The sequence below is a fragment of the Ammospiza caudacuta genome, chromosome 14, assembly GCF_027887145.1.
Source record: "Ammospiza caudacuta isolate bAmmCau1 chromosome 14, bAmmCau1.pri, whole genome shotgun sequence".
In the NCBI taxonomy this organism is placed as follows: Eukaryota; Metazoa; Chordata; class Aves; order Passeriformes; family Passerellidae; genus Ammospiza; species Ammospiza caudacuta.
Genome location: NC_080606.1, coordinates 13,324,857 through 13,350,009, shown reverse-complemented (window position 1 = coordinate 13,350,009; position 25,153 = coordinate 13,324,857). Strand labels below are relative to the sequence as shown.

The 25,153-nt window shown below is 38.7% G+C and overlaps 1 protein-coding gene across 2 annotated transcripts; it reads right to left on the bottom strand.

Moving 5' to 3' along the window:
• Window positions 1-1,177: 1,177 nt before the first annotated feature.
• Window positions 1,178-24,681, bottom strand: PHF6 (PHD finger protein 6). 2 transcript variants are annotated; one of them, XM_058813918.1, is made up of 11 exons: window positions 24,511-24,681; window positions 19,559-19,738; window positions 19,296-19,397; window positions 16,134-16,267; window positions 15,786-15,829; window positions 6,641-6,807; window positions 6,320-6,463; window positions 4,993-5,097; window positions 3,973-4,106; window positions 3,200-3,329; window positions 1,178-2,910 (listed from the first exon to the last, which is right to left on the bottom strand). In XM_058813918.1, the coding sequence occupies exons 2-10, from the start codon at window positions 19,694-19,696 to the stop codon at window positions 3,200-3,202; spliced, it is 1,098 nt and encodes a 365-aa protein (XP_058669901.1). In that variant the 5' UTR covers window positions 19,697-19,738; window positions 24,511-24,681; the 3' UTR covers window positions 1,178-2,910. The 2 variants fall into 2 exon arrangements, with proteins under 2 accessions (XP_058669901.1, XP_058669902.1); XM_058813919.1 differs by having other exon boundaries at window positions 6,641-6,804.
• Between the last annotated feature and the right edge of the window lie 472 nt (window positions 24,682-25,153).

Here is a 25,153-nt window from a genome sequence, read left to right as displayed (position 1 = left end):
GGCATCTTAAACAGCACACAATCCTCTTGTGAGCAAAAGAAATGCCCAAAGGCAAAATGTAACAATAATAAAATAAAATTTAAAAAAAAATTAAAGTGAAACCAGTTTTTTAAGACAAGTTTTGTTGAATTCATGACGTTGAATTCTCTGATTGTGAGATGAAAGCAGAAGGTGCCTAGTAAAAAAAAAAATCTCAGTAACAAATTGACTGTATTAATTTAACTAGCTAATTTAAACATACCTAGTTCACCTATAGAGCACTTTAATTACTTCTAACATTTCTGGGAAGGCAGTAGATGCTCCAGAATAATCTTCAATATATGCTTGCAAAGATTACATTGCTTTACCAAAAAAAACCTGCAAACCAAAACAAACCCCCAAAAATTCAGAGAGACTGTCTGAAATTCCAAGCTAAAATACACATAAAAAGACAGTAATGGCAGTATTTTGTCTTTTAAAAAAATGATGTAAATGTTGTATACTATGATACATTGTCATGCTTTTTAAAACTACAATTAAGGATGTAAGAGATGTACAGTAAATACACTGCTGAGGTACATTTCTTCTAAATATTAACACCACGACAGAATTACTCCCCAGCAGGTGATGCTACTTGGGAACATATAAATACAATTTTTACATTGTAAGGCACTTTTACCCAGCATACATGAGTTGAAGTCAGTTATGACAAATTTGAGGCTTGTAAGAAAAGGTTTTTGCTTTTGACTTTGCTTCCATGAATTCTGAATTGATGACAGTTTCACCAGGCCATTTCAGCACTCAGGGACAACAGGGAAATCAGCCACTTGCTTTTCTGCTACCCAAAGGTAACTGCTGTTCTGGTTCTTCAAGGCAAGGAATGGGTGAATTTATCCATAACAGGTGAGTTATTGGACTGAATATTATACTAAGCCACTGACACAACGAATTAGAGCTCAGTCTCAAGTACAGTCAGTATGCTGGCAGATCTACCCCATGCAAACTTAGTTAAATACAGTAGCTGCAAACAAAGTGCCTTTTTTCCATGGGAGGGCCATGTCTGAGGCACAAACTGAAGTAATTTAAATATTGAAGGATGCTATTTTGCATTCTAAAACTGTTCTGAGTGGCTGAGAAATGTTCATGTTCTAGGAGAAACAAAACACCTTGATAGACAATTTCAATAATCGATCTGTCATTGCAATTCAAGTCACGCTTTTAATTTTGAAAGTTACAAATACAAAATAAAAATGAGCAATGGCATCATGTTTAGAGCAGTAACTGAATATTTTCTGTACACAGCAATATTTCTTTCCAAACGGGATTATTCTCCAGGAAAGCAAACAGAATTGATTGAATTCTAACAGGTAAAATGTTAGAAACTCCAATATACAGTAATTGAGTCCCTCAAGACATTAAGGGAATGCATAAGAAGACAAATGACACACGTTAAATCTTTTAAAAATACAAGTAAAAAATGCTACAGAAACTCATGTTACATATGAACCGTTTTTGCAATACCAATCACAGAAGAACTGTAGCAGTTTATAGTCAAATCAGTGTCTTTTGCTTGTTTCCTTCCTTCAAATCCAGAAGTTTTGTTGGGAGTTCAGAGTGAAACAAGTCAAAACCCTAAACAAACAATAAGGTGATGTGGTAGCAACAGACAAACATGTGGACTAGGTTCAGCTTTTTGGTTTTATTTAAGTAAGTCTGAGGATGTGCTTTAACAGACCAATTGAAGAAGCCAGTAGCCATTAGAAATGACAAGGTGTTTTGAAAGCAGTCAGAGGACTGTTCTTTAAGTTTGGTATAGCCTAGATCTGAGCGTTCCCTCAAGGAACATCAAATTCTAGCAAGTAGAATTCCATGATGTGATTGTTGACAGAGAAAGGAAAAAAAATCACTAAAACAATAAGGATGATACGTGAACTTTCCCATATAGTGGTCATATGATTAAAAAATAAATACCAATCTAGCAAAAAAGTTTGCTTCCTCACTCTTCTTACAGAATGTGGGACCTTTATGCACATTCTTGACAAAACATGAAGTGTTCCACACAACAGAGAACACCTGAGGTATGGACGTCAGATATGGTGGCTAAATTCCATAGTGAGTTAAGAGTTGTAACTCTCTGAAGTAAAAAAGAGATTGGGCTGCAAAGTCCAAACATTTGTATATCAGGGTTTTAATCACACTCGGTGAAGTGTTCTTTGTAAATCAGGACACAGAAAGAGGTGAGTTTTTGGGGAAAGAATGAACTACAGCCCTTTGGCATGAGTTCTAAAGCTCACAGCTCAGAACCAACAGCTGCTCAAGTAAATCTCCCGCAAACAATGCCGGGCGGAATGAGCAATCACAACAGGAACAACCTGAAATGTTCAAGCGTGCTTGGTGTACACAGAGTCCTCTCCTACTGCTGCTGCCCGAGCCAGACCAGCGCTGCCATCAACGGCTCCGGAACTCGTGCAGGAAGAAAATGCAAAATTCACAAAGTACCAGCTCGTTGCCATCAAGGACTTGTCCATGGTGTTAATTAAACTAGCTAAGACCTTCCCTCGTTGTGTGAATCCACTAAACAACTTACACATTCCAAATCTTAAAGTTTTTATTCAGTCCAGAAATATAGATCTTACTTCATTTCAATGTCTGCCTTAACTTTTGACACTGTACATATTACATATCATTTATATAGTGTTTCATTTTTTTCCAGACACTGCAGACTACAAACTACATAATATTGACATGTAAAACTCTGCCACTTACTGAAGGCTCACACACATGAACGTTTCAGGCAGTTCAATGAAATTTCTAACAGAGTTGGGTAGTAAAAAGTTACTAACCCTTTTCTGATTTTTAGAAAACAATTTAAAAGAATTAGTAGTTATGATGTCTTAGCCATTCCCAGTTCTATAACTCTGTCCCTTGAACCTGTTTAAAAAATGATGAAAACAATAGTAAATTTTAAATCATACAGAAAAGCATTTCACAGCTCTGACATTACATCTACATTTAGCAATAGAAATGAGGGCCTCCCTTCTTACACTGTTACAAAGTCAGCCGGATTTAAAAAACAACAAATCCTCCCCGTTCTTCTACAGTATGCCAATAAAAAGTACTCTGCATACACTAGATTTAAATACTTCACTGCAGTAAACTACATTAATTGTATATTGCGTTTCAGTCTTGGTAACAGATCTGTCAGGAGTAACTTCCATACCTAGTTTCCATTGAGCTGCTGCTGAGGAATGTCATTGTGGTCAGTGCCTGATTTGCCACGGCTTTTGCTTTCTCTTTCTTCATCCTCTTCATCTCTTTCATCGTTTCCACTATGGTTTTTACAATAGAGTCTGGCACAATAAAAGGAACAGTGAGGATTTACACTGAAAATATCCATCCAAACCTGACTTCTCTCTCAATTAGTTTCGAGATGTGCTACAAGTCAGTTGCAAACTCTTAAATCATTCACAGCTTCCAGTGAAGCATCAGTTAAACTGAGAAGGAAAACAAGGGTGAAGAGCAGCCAACAGAACTGTGACCAATCCCAGTTTTGCAGCCCTGCCTCTGTCACTGCTCAGTGAATGCCCTCTCGTGGGCACAGCACGGCAGCTCAGCTGCAACCAAGCCACAGATCTTCAGGAAGGGTGGAAAATTGGGGGGGGTCCAAAAAGCCCCTGAACAAAACTACAAACACATCAATATGGAGGAATCATGGCATCAATTTTCTTGATGTAAATTACAGATTATTGGAGAAGGAAAATATAATACAAGTCAAATAATTTTCTCATTTCTCCTATTTACAACAGTACAGAAATTTCAAATTAGCAGAGTAACTGAAATGCTTCATAAACTCAACAACTATTTAAAGATACTATTTTAAGCTAAATTTTGCCCTCTTTTTAAAGAACATGTTGACTAGCCAAGTTAGGCAGAAAAAGTGTAATGAAATATCTTTACTTTTGTAGCAGATTCAACAATCACATAGGTCCTTACTTATAAATTCCTCGTGACATGTTCTCAATGTATTTAGCTTTGTCTTCTACTCCACAGTGGTAATGGTATGTTTTTATGCAGGCCTTGATTTCACACCCAATAGTAGCACCAGGCTGGCTGCAGAGTGTGCATTTCTGTGCAGGGGAAAAGAAGAACAACAACATTCAGCATCTCAGTCTTTTGTCTCTTAGTACTCAGTTTAATGCTCCTCATATTTATGGCAAATATTTTGCAACAGAGTAATTCCTCTTCCAGATCATCTTTCCAATGAAAAGTTAATCGAAGACATGATAAACCAGAAACTGTAAGATAGCAACCCACAAAACATGAACACTAGGATTTACCTATCTGTTGCACAGAAAATTGCTATGTGATTACAAAACATGTTATTGCATGTCCAAGGCTATTTTATTGCTGCTGAAGTTAGTATACTAATATATAGAGAGTCTTAAATAATTATTTTCAAGGAAATACATTGCTAGTTTTTTATTATCTGTCTGATCCCCTATACATTTCTGAGCACTTTAAAAACATCCTGAGTTTTAATAAAATACAGTGTGATGTTTTACCAGCATCCCCATCTCTAAGATCTTAAAATGTTTTCCTTCTAAAATACCAAAACAGTTGGAAACACTGGTTTGTTTCCAATTTTAGAGAATATATTCACTGCAAGAACTGCATATTCTCTAATTTTATGTGCAGCTCCACACAGTGTGTTTTTAGTAACACAGGTCCAAAGCTGTTACTCTCTTATAGTTACAGCACAGCTAATATGAATCATATGATTCTGTGATCATAACAGTTATGTACAATTGTCATAAAGAATCCCAAATACCACAAGCCCAAACACCACTAATATTAAGGTGATTCCCATCTGGCTGCCCTTCCCACAAGTAACACTATATTTTAATTTTGTGTTTAGAAAGAGATGGAAAAGATTACTCCATAAAAGAAAGGAGGCAGAGCTAACAGACCTTAGAAGAATCACTAACACATTAACCACATTCTGCAGGTACATACCATTCTTTTTCCTCTCTTGATTTCTTGAAGTACAGTTTTGATATCAAAATCACCAAATTCTGCCCTTGAAGTTGTTGTTAGCTGGACAGTGCCAGAGGAAAACAACTGTAAAACAAGCAAGTCAAAGTAATGTCAGGTCCAAAGATGATGGATGAACATCCTTCTTCAAGATGAACAAACCAAGATGTTTGGAAATTTTTTTTACAAGAATAACTGAGCACTGAACATCCTGTTTTGTGATCTCAGACAGCATGTGCTTTACCAAAAAACTAGGAAAAACCCTACACTGAGCAATTAAAGCATTCCTTCTGATCCCCACCTGACTGCTTTAATTAGAGTTGTTGTTGCCTTGGAGAAACTTCTTTTAAAAGACAGAGGAGTAGACGAGAAGTAATGATAGGATGAAAATATAAAGTAGTAAATGGGAAATATTATTAATTGCATTACTCAATGTTTAAGGAATATTCCATTTCCTACCCTGTGACATATATGTAATTCAGGTTCAACACAGATGTCAATACAGCTGTGAAGTCCTGAGGGATGAAAATGGAGAACAGAATACCATCCCTTCTATCATCATCCTGGTATATTCAGCTTTACCTGCCTTAAAGCTGCAGTTCAGGTAGACAAAGTAACAGAGATTTGCTGGAGTAAGACTCTGGCACACAGCAGCTCTCTGTTTAGTGAGGGTGGGAACACAAAGTCAATGAGTAACTCCACAGACTGCCTGGACTATTTATTCATTTTGAGGTACAACATAAACCAGTGAATTTTGTTACCCAAAGCCCCACCTCACTCATGGCACTGTTTGCTCATGTTCTTTGCAATGAGATCCTGTTCAGGCTGACAGTTCTACAAATGTGATCATCTAAAGGCAAGAGCTTCCTGGAACATCCATATCCCACACTCTACTTAACTCACACAGCCTGAATCCACAGGTCAAAAATGAACAAAGTTCATGGATTCTTCTCAGATTGTCTCTGAATGCCTGGGAAGTTGTTTTATTCTTGGAAAGGATTCTTTTAGTTAAAACTGTTTTCTGTTTTCCTTTTTAAATACTTCATATGCATTTAGACACTAAGGGAGCATTTTTAATAAGCTAAAGCATCTCCCTGAGCTAATTCTATCTCTTAGCATGAAGCCAACTTTTATTCATATTGCCTGCAGTGAAAATAAATGAATTGCTCACTTTGCAACACTTCAGTGCTTAAGATCATCAGCATACAGACAATACTCAGCATAATTACATGTGAGGGTACTGTATTAAAATCTAAAATAGCAATTCAGACAAAATGCACAGAATAGACTGATTAACAACAATACTCACCATGCACTTATAGTGTGCTGCAGCCTTTTTGGCATTAAATATATGAAGCTTTCCTCTAGCTTCATTTTCTTCTTCACCTGCATGACAGAATCCACATTTAGGTTTTGTATCACTGGGGCTGCTTCTGTGGGGAGACCTGTCTCTCTGAAAGAAAAACATTTTACTAAAATATACTGCTGGGATACAAATAAGGTTGCAATTTTAAAAGCCTGTGGCCACCAGCTGGAGGCTCAGACAAATGCAAATTTTAACAAAACTTATATTTCAGAGAAGAAATATGCAATTCTGTCTTCTAAGAAGTTTAGCATATTTACTGCTTACATAGGAACTGCTTTCTATTTCATCTGTGCCATGTGAGGACGTAGATCTAGTGTCTTCTGATTGCCCTTTTAAATTTGTTTTTCTTGGCTTTCCCTTACGACCCCTCCTTTTTCCTTTGGGAGGTGAAGGCTCCAATTCGTGTTCATTGATATTTTCTTCTAAATCTGCTTTAGAAGTCAGAAAACATAATTAAATAAGATTCTCCACAATTTTATAAAAAATAAACTAAGAAAAAAACCCAAATCAAAACCAACCCACAACCCACCAACACAAGAAAAATCACAAGTTGTATTTTCCAAATTTTGGTCAGAAATAAAAAAAAGCACCTTTTCCTCATTTATTACAAACATGCAACTGCAGATCCTGAAAACATTACTTCTTCTATGTCATACACCTTTGCATCTTTATAACACAAGAAGGTTTAGTGTTTCTTACAACTTCTACTTTCAGACCTAAAATGTGTCCTCAGACACACTTCTTCACCTTCACTGAAAATAACATTCATTTAATCTACCCTGAAACTGGAAAGTGCTCTCACCCATGAAATATGCTGATAATTATTATTTTAATATGCATAACTCCAATGTATATTGCCCTTGATAGTATGCCAGTGTACCCAATAATACCTCTCTCCTTGCTTTATTAATTGATGCCTGTTGACTTAACAAAAAAAAATCATCCATTGGTTTATAACATCAAGCTTTAAAACTGAAAATTATTTACCTTCAGTGAAACAAATCTACAGTTTTATGTCATTACAGAATATTTTTAGATCTGCAGCTAAAACCAGCCTCCAGTTTAGAGGAAATCATCTCCACAGACAACATCTCATATCAAGTATTTACAGACTATTAGGAACATAAGAACACATTTTTTAATACAGACATGCCAGAGGCCTGACAAGTTCCTTTACAAATGTCAGCTGAGCTGTGGCTGCTGCACAGAGCTGAGCCCAGCCCTTTGGGCACAGTGGCCTTTGCACAACCCACAGCTCTAGAGAAGATACAAATCAATTCTACAAGATTGAGATTGCTTCCAATAAGATCTGGTTAAATTCTATCTGATAATTCCATCTAACAACCAGCTCTATTCAGTCACTAACAACTTTCCTACTCACAAAACCACCCTCCTTTTTTTCCTTTAATCTGTAGCACCCACCCTTGCTTGAATCACAAACAAATTTCAGATTTGTTTAAAGAACATGCACAGACCCTGCTGAAGGACTTTTCTTCTCAAAACCCAAACCACAAACATCAGTATGAGCCCCCAAACAGAAGGAAATGGTAAAGATGTGGAACATTCACTTGATGGAAATTGCCATATTGTTTTAGTGTCCAGACAGGACACGGCTGCAGACTAAATGCTGCCTTGCCAGCACTTGTCTTTCTTACCTATTGTCACATCAATCAGATAAATCAGATCACATCTCTATCTTGTGATAACAGAGATTCAACTGCACAAAACATGAAGTCCAAGTGCTGAACATATTCCACAGCCCTCAAGTGGGAGCAGAAGACAAATGAAGCCCTGGCCCAGCCTGGCACACAAGGACATCCTGCTCAGCTCCATCCACTGGATCTGTCACCAATCCCCAAGGAAAGCTACAGCTTCTGCTCAGTTATTAAGGAAGGACAGAAAACTCATCCAAATGCACCACAACAGTTATATTGAAATTTATACAGATCTGCAAATTATTTTGGTTTAAACTTACAGATTATTCAGCAATATACAGATCTGCCCAAGTTGCTAAGACACATCAGTCTGTCTACAACATCCCTATACTTTAATATAAAAACTACTCTTTTCTAATTACATGTCAGAAGCACCATTTATTTTACACTGAAAAAAACCTAAATACATGATGACACAGATTATGTAATGAAAAAATACATTTGACATGTTTTTCTCAGTATTTCCTACCTAACATTACTTTTCATTTGTCACCACTTGCTCAATTCCCTAAGCAAGATTATGCAATTTAGATATTGACCTCTTAGACTGCACATAGCAAATTTTATTGCAATCTGAAAACCTTTCAAAAAGAATTCTCTTTTTATCTTGTTCATCACATGAACTCTCCACTGATTATTCAAAGAAACTTGTGAATATTTGTCTCTACTTTTACAGAAATCATAGATGGTTATTCTAGAAAAGCAGTCTTACAAAAATGTGACTATTGAATCCATGACCCTTTAAATGACATCAGTAAGAAGTTAAAAAAATTCCTTCCAAAATAATTCAGTGGACTTCCCTACTATTTCATGAAACAAGACATAGTCCATTCACTGCTATTCTTTATCTTTTCCAAAGCTCCTTGTCAATTTTGTCAGCCAAAATGCTTTCTACCTCAGTCCACCCTTATTTTCTACAATAACATTAAAGCATGTCCTGAACTCTTTACAGTCCCACTTAAAAAAGACAGAAGTGAGTTATAATTGCTAAAAACCAAGCACACCTTATGAAAACCAATTTCTTAGATGTGCCAATCTCCTAATAGAATAAGTCCTTAAGTGCTATTTTTCAGTCTATAATTATTAGCATATTTAAGATCTGAAGAGTAAAAATGCTGTATTTTTAAAAGATAGTTTCAGTGTAAGATAAAAAAAAAACTTGAAGAATGCACAGCTTTCTTTAAAGGACAACCCCTCTTCTGTGCTCAAAACTACGACTCCCAGAGAAGGTCAGACACGAAAATCCAGATGCTACATGACACCCCTTCACTAAAATGCAATTCCTTGAAGATTTACATCTCCTACTTCAAGTGATGTGGACCTAGAGAGTAACAGCACCAAGATGTGAGGATCTGCTCTGCCACATCCATCTTCCAAGCCTGATTCCTCAAACATTAAAGCTCCTCTTGTTTTTACAGCACCCTGAACACACAGAACAGAACAGGGGGACTGTAACCAGCTGTCAAACACATCTGCCCTGCATGGTCCTCATGTTTAATTCCCAGCTTGGTGGGTGCCCTATCCCTCCCCTCAAGCCCACTGCCAGCTTACCCTGTGTCCCTGGCATCTGATGGTTGGGTGTTTCCAACTTCTCATGTCAGCTTGAACTAAGGAAAACACAAAAAGTTGTTCAACTCCTCCCTGACCAGGTGATGTTTTATCATGGATATCACCCATCCTCTGAATCCCCTGAGATTCCCTAGAATTCCTTCTTCAACTACCACCCATCCCATATCCCTTTACTGCATTGCTTTTTAAAATCATGACAATTTTCTCAGTATAACTTTAGATAAAGTTCCAAGGAGGTTTCTATGAGCTTCCCTCAGAAGTCCCCAAACGCTAGATCTGAAAAAAGCCCAAAACACAACATGGCCTGAGAAAGGGGGGGTAAGGGTAGAAATCAAGAAGAAACAATCTACATTTTAAAAAGCACCTAGGAATAGGATATTGTAAATTCAGATGAGTAGCAACAAGCCCCTAATTTGCATTTTAGAAATCCATGAGCAGTACAAAGTACCACAGAAGGAACCCTGGCAAAATGCTGTATTACATCAACTGTTAACAGGGAGATTTAGCTTCAGAGAGAAATCTAAAAATTCTCCTTTGATCATGACTAGAAGGAGAAAGGATCAAGATGTTTTGCTGTTTAAAATAAGGCTTGGCAGAGAAGAGGCAGAGAAATCACTGATCCATACTGCATCAGCTTGAAATACACATGGAACCCCTTTCCAAAAGCCAGGTTAAAGCAAAGCAATAAAGAATTAAGTGATTTAAAGGTTGTGAAAGAACATGTAAAAAGAGGATGTGTACAATAAATATGGCTTTATTTACATCCTACAGTACCTTAAACAACCAAATAAGAGAGCCAGAAACAAAGCAGGTTGATTTTGTATGAGGAGGATAAAAAGCTAAAACTACTGGCAAAATATATTTGCAAGTAGCACTGGACATGAAAAGAAGCCAAAGCATAGAATGTTGAAGGGGCTGAGACATGCTGTTATATTAATCTGAAATCACACATATGCAGGTAAAGTTTTACAGTGCATTTGGGATAAAAGAGAAACTAAAAATTCAAGGAACAAAATCAATCTTACTAGATTTTTAAAGGAGAAATGGAATATAGCAGAGAAAGAAAAGAGTACTTCAGCATGCTTGAATAAAATCTCATTAAACTATGGCTGAAACCAAATAAACCATATGAGCCAACATCATTGTTTTAAATTGGAAAGAAACATAAAAAAAAAAAAACAAAAGAGCCTTATTGGCCCCATAGTTAATACTAAAAATGTGGATGCATCTATAAGCAATAATAAGAAACAGGGATTTGCAAAAATCCCCTTGCAATCAAACACAAAATCAGGTAAGCTAATAATGAAATAATAGTAGTTTTTATCAGCAGATGATGTGAAATTAATGACCAAAATGCTGAATATATTTTTTGTGCTCTCTTTTTCAATGGAAAAAGAATAAGTTACATTAAACACATTTAAATTAAAGTAAGAACCGATAGGAAAAAATTAAGTTACCCCTTAGGTCCTGCCACTAATATTTTTTCCAAAAGCCCCAGACACTTGAAGGAAGTGATGACTCTCATCCAGAAGTTATTTGTTATGAGGTATTTGAGATTATTTATTTAAGTACATTTAACATAGAAAAATAATAAAATAGTCCTTACTAACCACACAATTTAAATGTATTTCAAGCAAAGAAACACTGGCAAAGACTGAAGACAGATTATGCATTTGGCTTATTTGCAGAATCACAAAGCTGATGAATTTGTTGAGCAGCTCAAGCCCCTCTGTGTAACACCTTTCCTAGATGGGAGGGAGAATCAGAACACCACAGGACAGCTCCTCAGACAGGACAAACCCTTCACCACATGACTTTTGCATTTTTCCTTTTCCCATTAGCCATGTGGTTTTCCATAAGAAAACCTTGGAGTTTCTGCACAAACCCTCATGAGTCTCTAATGGGACACTGCTAATTCCTGCCTGGACCAAGGGCTGCTGTGGGAACACACTTGGTGCCACACCCAGAGCATTCTCCAGGAGACAGAACCAGGCTGAGTTAGCAGAGCCCTGCAAGACTTTCTCACCACCAAAATCCAAAGGACCCCAAAGTGCAACATTACAGAAGCATTTACACCTGACTGTTCCTGCAAATAACCTGGGCCACAGAAAATGCAACAGGGAACAAACACTGCTGCTCCAAGAATCCAAAGATGAATCAGAATGTTTGTTACCTTACTAGAATGCCAAAAAGTTGCAGATGTTTTTCCTGCCTGGTTTTCACAGCACTTTGGGAAAGTACTCAGTGCACTACAGATTGCAGTGTCCCAGAGAAATACCATCCTGACTGAACGTACTGAGCAGTGTGAGAAGCACAGATTCCATGTCTGATCTTCACACTGACATGAAAAGGATGCTAACACAGGGAATGTCCTTATTCCCATTGTGGAAATAGAATTCCCTGAGGCTTTGAGCACAGCTACAAAATTTGTACAAAATTACAGACATTTTATTTTCTGACCCCACAGTTCTCAAGCATCTGCTTTAAACATTAACAAGAGAAGTCACACAGCTCTTTGTTAGTCTTTGTCTTACCACTGTGTAACAAATGAAATTACATTCTTATCTTAGTTGATATTGAACTATTCCTCATCAGCTGAATTTGTTTTAAATCCAACACATCAGCCAGGGCAACCTCACCTGCAGGGAACTGAGAGAGGCCAGTTTTTTCATTTTACAACAATTATTTTCAGTACATTGGAATAATTTCCAACAAACAGCTCCAAAACATCAGTTCAACAATACTTCATTCTTCACAAACAATAAATGCAATTGTATCAAACTGAACAGTAATTCAACTAATGGTTGGCTGTGATCATTTGAAAGCACTGGCACCAATTCCTGTAACCTATTAGGTACTGAAAACTTAGCTTGCCTAAAACTATGAATGAAGCTGGTACCTGAAGTTCAGTTATTTGTTAAATTTGTAAACAGCAAGACAAAAACCTAGATGTCCTTTATCCAGTTAATGGGAACAAAGAACAGAAAAACCACGCTGAATTACAGCAAGGAAACACAGGAGAAATACCATTTTCCTATTCTATGTCACCTAAATACCAGACCATATAGATAAATTAGATAAACCCAACAATGTGTTGAAACAGATAATGAATTTAAGAGCACAGTACTCTGCTACCATGCTTCACATTTTCATATTCAAAGAAACCAGAAGGTAGTTCAAGTCCTGTCATGTGAAGAAAAATTAATTCCCATCACTCATTAATTTTGTCTTGATGAGTAGATACCAAGCCTGATGAATCCTCACACCACCTGAATTTCATAACAGCAAAAAATACATCTATGAGATCCTTTTTATTAAGTCTTAGCAGGTAACTTAACCCGAACATAGGTCCTTCAAAATTATTTCCATGCAGCCTCAAGAGATTTTCTTTAATTGTTATTAAGTGTTTAACAGTCAGTCTTTTTAAACTAGAAGTGCAAGAGCCAGACCTCAGACTTGGGCAAGTCTGCCCCCAGAAGCATCCATTTTCTAGGGAAGGAAAGGAAAACTCTCACTATTATGCAGCAGTGCTGCCTACAGAAAATAAACTGTTCTGGACAAACCAAACACTCCTAAAAACTCTTTGAACATCTACTGACATCAGTGACAGAATAAAAATACTTGGACTGGAATGATTAAATCTGGACACAAGGAACCCACAGATGTTCTAAACTGACCAAGAAAAAAAAACTGCAACAAATGAATAATAATAAAAAAATCCCCAACCAAAATGCAACCCAGAGAAGGAGCAGTTAGGTTTCCATTAAAAAGAACTGATGGTTCCAGCACCTCACACTGGGTGACAGAACCACAGATAAGCTTTAAGTGTTCTGTTAGGAAAACACTGCTAAGCAAAGATTAATGAAAATGAAACTAAAACAAGATTAAAAAGAAAGAAAGCCACTGTGTTAACGTCTAGCTTCCCTGCCTGGTCTAGTCACTCTCCTCTGCCAAGTCCCTTATCTGGTTTCACACACCACCATTCTTTCACATTTAAATGCCTCCTTCACATTCACATTCTCATCAAGAAACAAACAAAATACAAATATAAAGCTTAATCTCACCATCCAACACCTTCCAGTTGTCATTTCACTTAGCAAACTTCAGCATTTAAGTATTAAGGAAAAAAACCTCCCAAGACCATTCTGAAACTCTGAAAACCACCCTGTAATTTCTGTCTGCTAAAGTTAATCAGTGTTCAATGTACCAAAATACCATTGCTATGGAAATTACTTATAGCATTGTATCAGGCATATGCAAGATATATTTCTACTTTATTTGATTTAAAGGAGGTCTATCACAAATGAGCCCCAGCTCCTGGTGTTATTAAACCCACAAAAATAAATAATAATTATTTTATGGGTAAAGTTTCCAAAACTGTATGGACTAAAATGAAAACAAAGTTTCCAAAACTGTATGGACTAAAAAGAAAACAATCTTTGGGAAAGAGCACTGGGTGGAATTTCAGTGAAATATTAAATAAAGAACTGAAAACAGGAATATAAAGTTTAGCTACATATAGTTCTAGAAGTGCAAAGCTATTTCGAGAAGTGTAAAGCATGACAGAAGTAAATATTTCCAACAAAAAAAAAAAAGTGTGCAAAGTGCTAAATAAAGTACTATCAGGTTCTTTGGTCTCAGCTGTTCTGAGTGACATTGAGGGCAGGAGAGAAGAAATACACAATCTAAGAGGCTCTTGATGAGTCTAGATTAATGTTTTAATAAACTACCATCATTAACATTTAGTAAAAAAACCTCTTTTTTCCCAATATATCTATACAAAATTTAAAAGCCTTTGCTGCTAGAAAATGGCACTGTAAAATTGGAGATAATTGCTCCTGAAAACTCTTAAAGAAAAGCACAAGTTCAGATCCTGCAAGGAATCCCAAACAGAAAAAGTAATTCATTGGCTTTGAGCTCCATGCAGAATTAGAGGCATTTTTAAACACATATCAAACACTGAGACATTTGTGAGCAAGTATAAAAGATTATTTTAAAATATCAGTTAAAAAGATTAATCTCTCTGACTCAAAATGTCTTTAACATTCTGTGTCTGCTAACACACAAAGTGACCCCAAAACAAACACAAGATAACGTGGCCTCTTCTCTTTGGAGAACCAATTACAACATAGATAGTGTTTTTATTGTTTAAACCCAGTAAAATTAGAGTTTTATATATAGGCACACAACAATAATGATTTAAATAGACTAAAAAAAAAGAAATCCATTTTCTTTGGTAGTTTTTGCTGCCTTCAGGATCTTTCTGAACACTGAAATAACATCCAAACCTTTACCATTAATAAGTTCACTACCTGTAGCATAAAAAGCAATACATTATCTTAAAAATACATTTGGCATAGAGACTGAAGTAATTAATGAAGTTTAATTTTCCCTAAACAGTTGCATACACCTCATTAATTAAATCTGAGGACATTTCAGCTGCAAACAATGCAAGAAGTAAACTACCAACTGTTAGCTTAACCCAATTTCAGATACAGCAGAAAAGAAGAAAAATACTTAATAAAAACACAACAGTACAAGTAGTTTGGAATTTTAACAGACCACACAATATATCTGCATTTGTGGCATTTCACTATTCTTTTCTGCAAAGCTTTAGTGAATGGATCCATAAAACTTTTTTTTTTTAAACATTATGATTCAGAAACTTATCTGTAAGTGAACTCATCACAACCCTTTTAATTTACTATTGGGTGTTTCTTTTTTCAAGAGTTAAACTCTATTTACTAGTACAAAAAATAATGAATATTTAGGAACATCAGCAAAAATCAGCTGTTATCTGATAAAATATCTCAGATGTTAATAATGTGAATATTTAACTACAAATATTAGCCAGCTTCTTCCAGGGAATGTATAACTTCTACCCAAACTTTGGTTTTATGGAGCAGCATATCTTTTGAACATCCTAAAATTTATGGTTGGGGTTTTTTTCCACCTCAATCAATAATTTTTAGAGAAAATACAGAAATCAGATGGACTTCCAAACTCATTGTTTTTCGAAAATATGTAGTTCTAATTTTTACTGAAAACATTTCTATTCTCCAGAAAAATTCAATTTAACCAAGTATCTTTCTACAATGGGAAAAATTTATATTGAATAATTTTACCTTCAGAGTTATGCGTAGTTTTCTTGTGTTTTCGACATAAAATCCTATAAACAAAGTAGTTGAAAACTGTCAAGTCAGTCACGAATCACAGATTATTTACTCATCTTTTAAATTTAAATGCCAGTACATTTTTCTCCCACTTATAAGACTCACTGATACACAAATCTTGCAGTGAAAATATGCTTTTCTAGCACATCACTATTTTGAATGCCACAATCATAATCAGAATTTTTTGCAACAGTTTTGTTTAGATTCCAAAGTGGGGTTTTGTTTTGCTTTGTTGCTTGTTTTTTTAAACAAAGAACGTAAAATACAAATTAAAAACAAACATAACAAATGAATAGTTACATGTAAATGCCTTGTGAGGGTTTCTCTCTTATCTGAGCTTTATCATGCAAAGCACAGTAGTAGTGATATGTCTTGTGACATGTTTTCACATCACAGCCAATGGTTGCTCCAGGACAGTGGCACAAAGAGCACATCTGGAAAGGAGAAGAAAGAAATACTAAGCAAAAAGTAGCATGAATTATGCTGGGTTCAAAAATAATATATTTACCACTCCTGGTGACAAAAAATATGGATTTCTGCACTTGGTATTACTCTTCCTATCTCAGGTGTTTTGCATAATTTATTTTAAAAATTAGAAATTTGTTACAAGTGTGCAACAGTGCAATAACCATCAGATGCATTACCAACTCAACCACCATCACCAACTCAATGAAGAAAATAAGTAATTTATTTCTGTGGAATGTATCTAATGAAAGTGACACAGCTATTCACCTGAATATCCCTCTCACAAGGACAGTCTGTTTGTACCGACCATTTCAGAAAAGTTAAAATCATAATTTTACCTCTTTAATTCTGAATTATATTATAAAGGCAAGAGGGAAAAAAATTACACCCATTTGAGAATGAATCCTGCAGTCAGAAATACTGCCAACCTGCAAATTTACCTCAGGATCATCAACTGACTTTTCTTTTTTTTCTAAAGTCCTTTCCAAAACACTGAATTTAGTGAAATATTTGGTAAGTACAATTAATTTATTCCAACTAAACTAAATTTTGCTCTTTGTACTTATATTGCAAAAAAGATTAAAAGTGAGGCTGTTGCTTTACTCTTCTTTCCCATTAATTAATTCTTCTTGTATCAGACACACAGATAACAGCAGCTATCTAAATTAGCTTCTAAATTGCTCATGGTCCTTCTTATAGTGTGGTAGAAAAGGAACTAATTGACAGTATCACAATTTTTTTTTTCTTTATTGTTCTCAACTGACTTAATACTCCCCAAAATCTCAGGATTTCCCATTAAACTGACCTCCCAAGACAACTGGAGCTTTTTCTTTGTATCCTGCATACTGTCAACAGCCCCAAAAGGTTCCAGTCAATTCCAAATCTAAGTATGCAATGTAGGATATTCCCTACATATATATCTATATATCTCCCTATCTCTGTGAAAACCTTTTTTCTCCCCTGCACTCATTTAGTCAAGTTCTCCTTGCACTCTCAAATATGCCAAAAAAATATACCACCAAAGTTACCAAATATACCACCAGGCTGTTTTTCCATTTTAACGAAGTCAACTGAACAGTAAAAATGTCAAAGCCTTGGATCATCTCCATTTACTCCTCTGCAAGCTCTGAAATGGTACAGTTAAATACTGTTGCCTAGTTGTTATCTCATTTTTTATGGGCATTTTATCTCATAAATCTGTTATCCATTATGGTTTTATATATAATAATTGCTGATCAAAGTTCTTTAGCAAAGCCTAGGCTTATATATCTGGCCAATCAAGTGTAGTCAGAACCTCAGTTTTTCTAAAGCCAGAAATGACTAAAAGAAAACTTTCTTTTTATGAACACCATAATATGTCTGTAAAACAAAGCACACACATTTCATCCATGTTCCTAGTAAGTAATAAAATACTTATTCCATTGGTGCATGTCTGCTATCCAAATGGTCACTAGCTTAAGTTATATTGGGTATATTAGAAGTTTGATAAGCTGCAAATTAGGTATGTTCTTCAAAAAAAAACCAAAAAACCAACTTTTCCATTCAGAGATACTAGAAATAACACAGAAAATTTAAATAATTAAGATATCAGTGAGTTGTACTTCCAAATATTTAGACTTCATAAGCTGCTGTGTCTGGCCTACCAAGGTCTGAACCCAGCACCTTTTCTCAGACAGATCTACTGCCATCAGAAAGTCTCTGCATTCTGTCACTGTCCCTCTGGAAATGAGGTCCCCACTGTGAGAGCCCTCCTGGCCAGCAGCACCTCCTAAGGGAGCACAAACTGAGCCCAAGCCATCAAGAAATTCACCTAAGCCAGTGCTCTGGGGGTTTTTGCTGAATGTGCTCCCCTAGAATGGACCAGGCAAGCAGACCTGAGAGAAGGGATTTGTGCTAATGATAAACCTTTACCTTTAAACTTCCCACATGCCAGTGGAGAAAGACAAATTCCTCCAGAGAGTGATTCAGAGCTGCAGCTCTCTGCCAGCTACAGAGACAGGCACCTAAGTTAAAATCTAAAATTATCTTGTAGAATTTCTCAAAGAGGAACCAACTCAGGACTGTGAATCCATTACACTGACCAGATCCAGGTTTTCTACAAAAACCTGAACAAAGTTCCTGGTACACACAGCTGTGAGCTCCAAGAATGGAGCCATTGCAATAGAAGGAACATAAAGAGATTCAGAAGCAGAAACCACCAAAGACAAAAGAAAAAAAAAATTAAAACCCTTTAAGACACACAAGAATCAAGAAGTCTCTTTATGATCATTAGTTTCATTTACTACCATGGTCTTTGGAAAGCCCTGATCACAACATGAATGACTTGTGAACAGTTATTTCTTTCAGCTAATTAGAGCAAATGAAGTTTCCTAGATGGGAAAAGATTCAAATGAAGCAGTGGATGAAAGAGTAGACTATTATTATAAAATTGCAGTTCTACAAAATACTTTGGACTTCCTTTAGTGGTGCAAGAACTGGTAAATACATAGAGTGCTTTAAATAACGAAGCTGAAAGGTTTTAATGTGAGGAGTGAACTGATCATCTTGTAAAATTATTTTAAGAAGAGCCTCATTCATTTCCCCAAATTGGAAAACAACTAGTTCTAAATAAATAATAATAAAATAATTCCTTATGAATTTTTTAATTCCAGGAATTCAAAAAAGCCACTGCTGTGCAATCTCTTTAATTTTTTAGAGCTGCAATGACTACTGTACCCACATATCTCATAAACCCTCTGCACTAACACATTATTTTTTAAAATCAATATAAAAGGAGCAAAAGGTGTATTTGGTAGTTAAAACTAGATTTTGGCAGTAAACCCATGTACTGGTAAAGGCACAATAACACCCTTCCCAGGAGCCTAAAGCATGGAGTTCTTTCAGAAATCTAACAGAAAATATTAAATAGATGAAATACACTGAACAACTTCCTTGCAAACTTTATGGAGGGTGTGAAAATACTGTCTTTCATTTTCAAGAGCCAAAATATGGACTTACCAGTTTTGTGCCTCTCTTTATTTCTTTCTGAATATCTTCAATAGAGAATCCACCAAGACTCTCATTATCAGTGTGTGAAGAAACCAGTGCGGACGAGAACAGCTAAAATTGCAAAGACAAAATCTGTATTTTAATTTTTAAGGGTATAAGTGACAGAGAAATTTATAGATCTGAAACCCACCAAATTGCAGTGGTTAATCACGTGTGCCAATTCCACGTGTTGGCAGCGTTTTCCCGGCTCCATCCCACTCCCGGTCACTCACCATACACTTGTGATGTGCCGCCACCTTCTGGTTCTCCGACATCAGCAACTGCCCACATTCGTTATCTTTATTCGAGCGACAGAAGCCACACTTCCTTTGTCTGGAGGAGACTTTCTTCTGTCCGACTGAGCTTGTCATGGTTTTAAATGACCTTAGAATGCCACTGCAATCTTCTCAATGCTACAGGGAGAAAGAACTGCAATCAGCATGTTAATATCAACAAAAGGCAAATTAACATAGCTTCATAAATAAAGTATTGGATGCTTGGAAGTGATTTGTACCTTTTCTTTATGCTGCTTCAATACAGCCAAATAAACAAATGACTGACAGAGGCACTATTTGGCCAAATTTTAATGAAATTATTTCAGCAAGAAAAAGCAGTTTCTTTACAAAAATAAGTTTGAGAATTAAAATAAAACATTGGATGCTAATACAAAAGCAGAAAACTGAAAAGAAGAAAGTAGGAAATACAACAAGAGAATCATCGGGGAAAAAAAGTTACTGCAACTCATTTTTATAGTTATTTATTACAGGAAAGGAATTTGTGGAAAATATATATATATAAGTACATGCAATGAAATTCATGCTATTGAACTTCTTCATAAACAGAAGCAAAGAAAACCAGAGTCCAGCACAGCCTCCTGCACAGGTTCTGGCTGTAAAGTCTCAGGGCAGATGAGTGAAGAGTAGAGATGAGATGATAAAATGTTACCACTTTTGGTATCAGAGGTATCTTGTGGCTACTCAAACAGCTTTAGGAACAAAACTTCAGACACCTCTCTGAGGTGCTGCAGTGGAAACCTCCCCACGAGCAACAGTTCCTTTGGCAGCACTACACCAGTTTTCAGTGAGTGCACGAGAGCTGCTGTTCTCAGCTCAGAAAAGTAACTTAAAATTAAATCCAGTATGAATCACAAACTTTCAAAGTGCTACCAGCAACATGTTTCAAAATGTAACACCGAGGTCACAGCGCTCAACTCGGGCAGACACAGCTCGTGCATTGAGTATTCATTGAGAATACTCAATGAGGGCATGCATATCATTTGCTTCTACATCTACCAAGTAATTAAAAAAAAATCATCTTCTTCAAATAGACTTTCTTAGAGCTTTTTACTTTGGAAATTTGAGCCTTACTATCAGAATTTGCCACAACTGCAATAAAATCCTCCTCAGCCTTTCTCTTCATTTGAGTCGGCTGTAAGAAAAGCAACCGTAGGGTCTGATATTTGTGTTGGAAAAAAGTGTAAAATCCAGCCCTAAATAAGAGAGCAGAGTTGCAAAACATCTGGACTGGGCTACAATGGCACAGATCTGCATGAAAATACACGGCTGCTCTCTGGAATCGGCATGGGCAGAGCCGGTGCTGTCAGGAGCTCATAATGCTGGTATCACTCACTCCTCTCAAAGCAACGTCCTCAAGTTTCCATCGGCTCCTGCTCTCAGACCCTCCTGCTTCAAGGGATTTTCACAGACCTTGGAACTGCTGGCCCTGCACCTTTTACTGCAAAACTCCTCCTGCTCTAGAGGTGCCTGTGCTGCCCCCCAGGCTGTGCCCTCCCAACAGCTCCATTTGCTTTCTGCTCTAACCACGAGCAGTCCGAGCGCGGCCGCACACTCGGAACAAGAATGCAAAGATTTCGGATCTGGCTGATTTGCACAAAAAATGTAAATGTGCCAATCTGGATAAACCAGTCACACCCTTTGCAGTGGCAATAGGGAGTCCTTAAGTGTTAAAACACAAAAGAATTATTATACTGTATTCTTCTAAAGAAAAAAATAAAGTAAGAGTATTCTGTAATCCCTTCTGAGCAGAAAGAATGGTTCCTGAAGAGACAGACAGACAGATATGAATGTATGTATGTATATTAAAAAACAAAAATCTGGGCAATTTTTAAAATTTAAATAATATTCAGGAGCAGAAAAATACCTACAAAAGACAAGTAGGAAGTAGTATCACGAAGATTACTTATTTACATCTCACATTCAACAGATCAACATAAATCACACAGGGATGTTTACAAATATACTAACAAAGTGATGTAAATGCAAAAGTTCTGGTTTAGTATAAACAGTGTGGTATATAAACATACAATCACTTGAGTCTATCAGTTTCATTTTCTATTCAGATTATATTATTAAAATATTGACACCAATGATAGCAGTTATTAAAAGGAAGATCAGGAATTTCCCTGTACACGTGCACAGGTCCTGCTGACTCTCAGCAACAGGAATTACTAATAATACTACTCTTCAATTTAAGCAGCAAGTTTGTATTTTAGAAAATGCAAGTAATTTATAGCACACATAAAAAAATTTGAAGTGACTCTCATCATATTTAATTTATAGGAAAAACAACTTTCCAAGACACAAGATTGTAAAGAAGCTGCTCACAGCTCGCTGCTCTGCACTCCCAGCGCACGACAGGGACGTCACTGCAGCAGCACCAGGACCTGACACAGCCTCACTTCCTCAAGTGCTTCTGCAGAATTAGATTTTTTAAGGCTCACAGTGAAGTTAAAAATAATGTCTATCTTTACTCAATACACAGATGTTGATGTTTTTTAAAAAATCAAGTATATGTTTTGAAATACTTCACAATTAGAAATAATTAAAACTTGAAAAATTATTCAAAACTCAAACGAGCCAAAAAGGAAATTCACGGTCTTTTCACCATCAGATTAAATTACTCTGAAAGCATTTTACAAGGGTATCTAAAAGTTTTCTCTCCAACCCCACATTTGTTGTGGGGCTTTTTTGTTTGTTTGTTTCACTGGGCATTTACCCTATTTATACATTTTTAAAGAGTGTTAAAAAAAATTAGCATGAGAAACATCTACAGACCTCTCCATAAATTACATTTGCTTTCTCATAAATGTGAGAAGACACTACTCTCAGATCACTTCTCTTTGTGTCAAAATGCACTTAACCTGTCCATTAAAAAAGAAAAAAACCCACATTTTCTGAGAAAGATGACCCAAGTAATGCAGCTACAGCCCCACAATGCTGAATCCAAGCACTCAAAATTCTGTTTTCTTCTCTCAAGTTAAATCACCCAGAACAACTAATCTAGTTTGCCAAGTATCAAGCTACATTTCATTGGAATGAGAAAAAATGCAACTTAAAAACAGCTCGATATTTTGGTTTTTCATGTTTTAAAAGGCTAACAAATGAGCAGGAATTACAAAAAACAGTGATTACATCTCCTGTTGATAGAATTTTGTTTGTCAACTTTGTCAGTCTCACAGACTGGCTCACAAGGAGTGATGCACTGTGGAATCACTGGCTGGGAGATTATCACTGTCTCCACCAAAATAGAACACAGATACTACAGACACAGAGATTATTCCATACAAATCAATTTTCCATGAGCTTGATCTAAGAAATGAGAAGTTACATGTACCCCAGAATCACAAAAACAGAAATTCACTCAACCATTCTCCACCAAAAAATTTGGGTTCATTTGCATTCACATTTCTTATGGGCACCAAAGTATTAAATGTGGTGCTTTCCCTCCCAGCATCTTTATTTTATCTTTAAAGCAGCAGGTTTTACACCCTCCTGTAGTTTCTGTGCTGCTTTATTGAGCTCTAGGCAACAGATTTCCTGATGTAAAAGTGCAAGTTCAATAACTCTCAGGCACGGGATGCCCTCAGTGCATGAGACATTGCTCAGCACCAAAGAATGGAAAGTAACCTGCACTCTAATTTCTATTTATTGCCCAAACCTGTTTCAGGAGCCTGATTATAGGAGTTAAAACCTCACCTGTATTTCCTACAAAGGACAGTCATCTACAAGCTGCCCATGTAAAGTTTGTTTTGCTGTGTGACCTGTACGATTCCCAAACTAAATTTCAAAAAACTAGAATGTCTCCAGACACCTGGAGAGAACCTGTGGGAAGTAAACAAGCTTCAGAAAACGCCACTGCAGATGCTGAAGTGGTTTGGTCTCTCAGGAAGAGCTACAGAAAATATTTGTGCTGATTTTTCCAAGATGCCCACTGGAGATACCAGAGTCACAAGCTGAGAAGTGCACTGCAGTTTCCCGGCTCAGACACCCATTGTTGGGAGGTTTATTTTGGGGAAAGGGGGAGTGAAGAAGGGGAGAGGGGAAGTATCCTGAGGGTGCTGTGGCTGAGAACCCAAATCACAGGTCCTACAGAAATTTTTATCCCAGAGTTACATTCACACAGCATCCTACAGCCACTATAAAAAGTAGGATGGGAATTTATCCACGCAACTTCCTTAAAAAAACCCAAAAAGACACCGAAGAGGGGGTAGATTCGAGGGGAGAAGGGCAAACCCTCGAACGCCTGAACAATGAGAGCAGAGCAGGTGAGTACGGCTGACACAGACAGAGCCCGCGGTCACGGAGATCTGGCAGCCGGCGCTGAGGGATCTCCAGGAAAGTTTCCATCCTCCCCCGGGAGCGGGGCCGATAGCGGCACCTCCGCCGCCGCCTCCCCGGGGATGGCCGGGCCGGGCGGCATCTCCCGGGCAGGATCCGCCCGAGCTCCCCGGCCGGCACCGCCGGGCCCGACCCCTCCCCGAACGCGGGGCTCCGGGGGGAGCGCGGGGGGACGCGGCAAGGGCGACCCCCTCCCGATTCCGTGGGAATTTGGGGAAAACGGGACCGGGAGACAAGGGGGGGCGGATCCTCGCTGCAAGGAGGGCGCGGGCCGGGGCGGGCGGAGCGAGCGGCACCGCCGGCCCGGGGAGGGGGCAGGGGGGCGGTACCGGCACCCGGGGCACCCTGAGAGGACACTGCGGGGCGCCGCGACCCTCGCGGGGCTGCAGGGGCCGGCTGAAGCCCCGGGAGCGGCGGCGGCTGCGGGCGGGCGAGCCCCGGGCCGGGGGCTGCGGGCGGGCCGGGGGCGCCGCGCCTGCCCCTGAAGCGCGGCGCGGCGGCGGCGGGGCGGGCAGCGGGCGCTCGGCGGGTCGGTGTCGGTCACTCACCCGTGCGGCGGGCGGGGTGCGGGCGGAGGAGCCGCTCGGCACGGCCCGTCCCCGCTCGCGGGTCGCTCAGGGCCGCTCGCCCGCCGGGACCGGCGCGTTCATTCGGGGCTCGGGACGCGCCGCCGCCGCCGCCGAGCGCACGCACGCACGCACGAGCGGACGCACGCACGCACGCACGGCGCGCCTGGGCCGCGGCGGCGCTGCGGGGCGGTGCCCGATTGGCGGGAGCCCGGCGGCCGCCGCTCGTGGCGTCCTCTGCGCACGCGCGACGACGCGCGCGCCTTTCCCGCTCCCGGTTCCCGCTGCCCCCGCGGCGCTTCTCCGCGAGGCCGGGAAACGGAAGATGGGGCTGTGTGGGGAACGGCGGCTCTGCGCATGCGCACCCGCCGCCGCCACTTCCCCCGCGAGGTCCCGGCGCGAGCGAGCGCGGTTGGCGGGAGGCACGGACACACAGGGAGCGGTGCGCATGCGCAGCGCTCACCCGCAGCCGTTGTGGGGGGTGCGCGCGGCACTCGCACTGCTGCGGCCGCGCAGCCGCAGTGCCGCGCGCGTGCGCAGAGCGGGCGGCCAGGGGCGGGCGGCGCTGCGGCACCGCGCGCGCGCCCCGAGGGGAGGGGGGAGCGGGGCCGCGCGCGCTCCCTCA

Coding starts and splice junctions, on each gene's coding strand:
- PHF6 (XM_058813918.1), bottom strand. CDS start 19,696: ATGACAAGCTCAGTCGGACAGAAGAAAGTCTCCTCCAGACAAAGGAAG. Junction 15,830..16,133: donor CCCTCACAAGGCATTTACAT/GTAACTATTCAT, acceptor CTTTGTTTATAG/GATTTTATGTCGAAAACACA. Junction 6,808..15,785: donor AACTACGCATAACTCTGAAG/GTAAAATTATTC, acceptor TGACTTCTAAAG/CAGATTTAGAAGAAAATATC.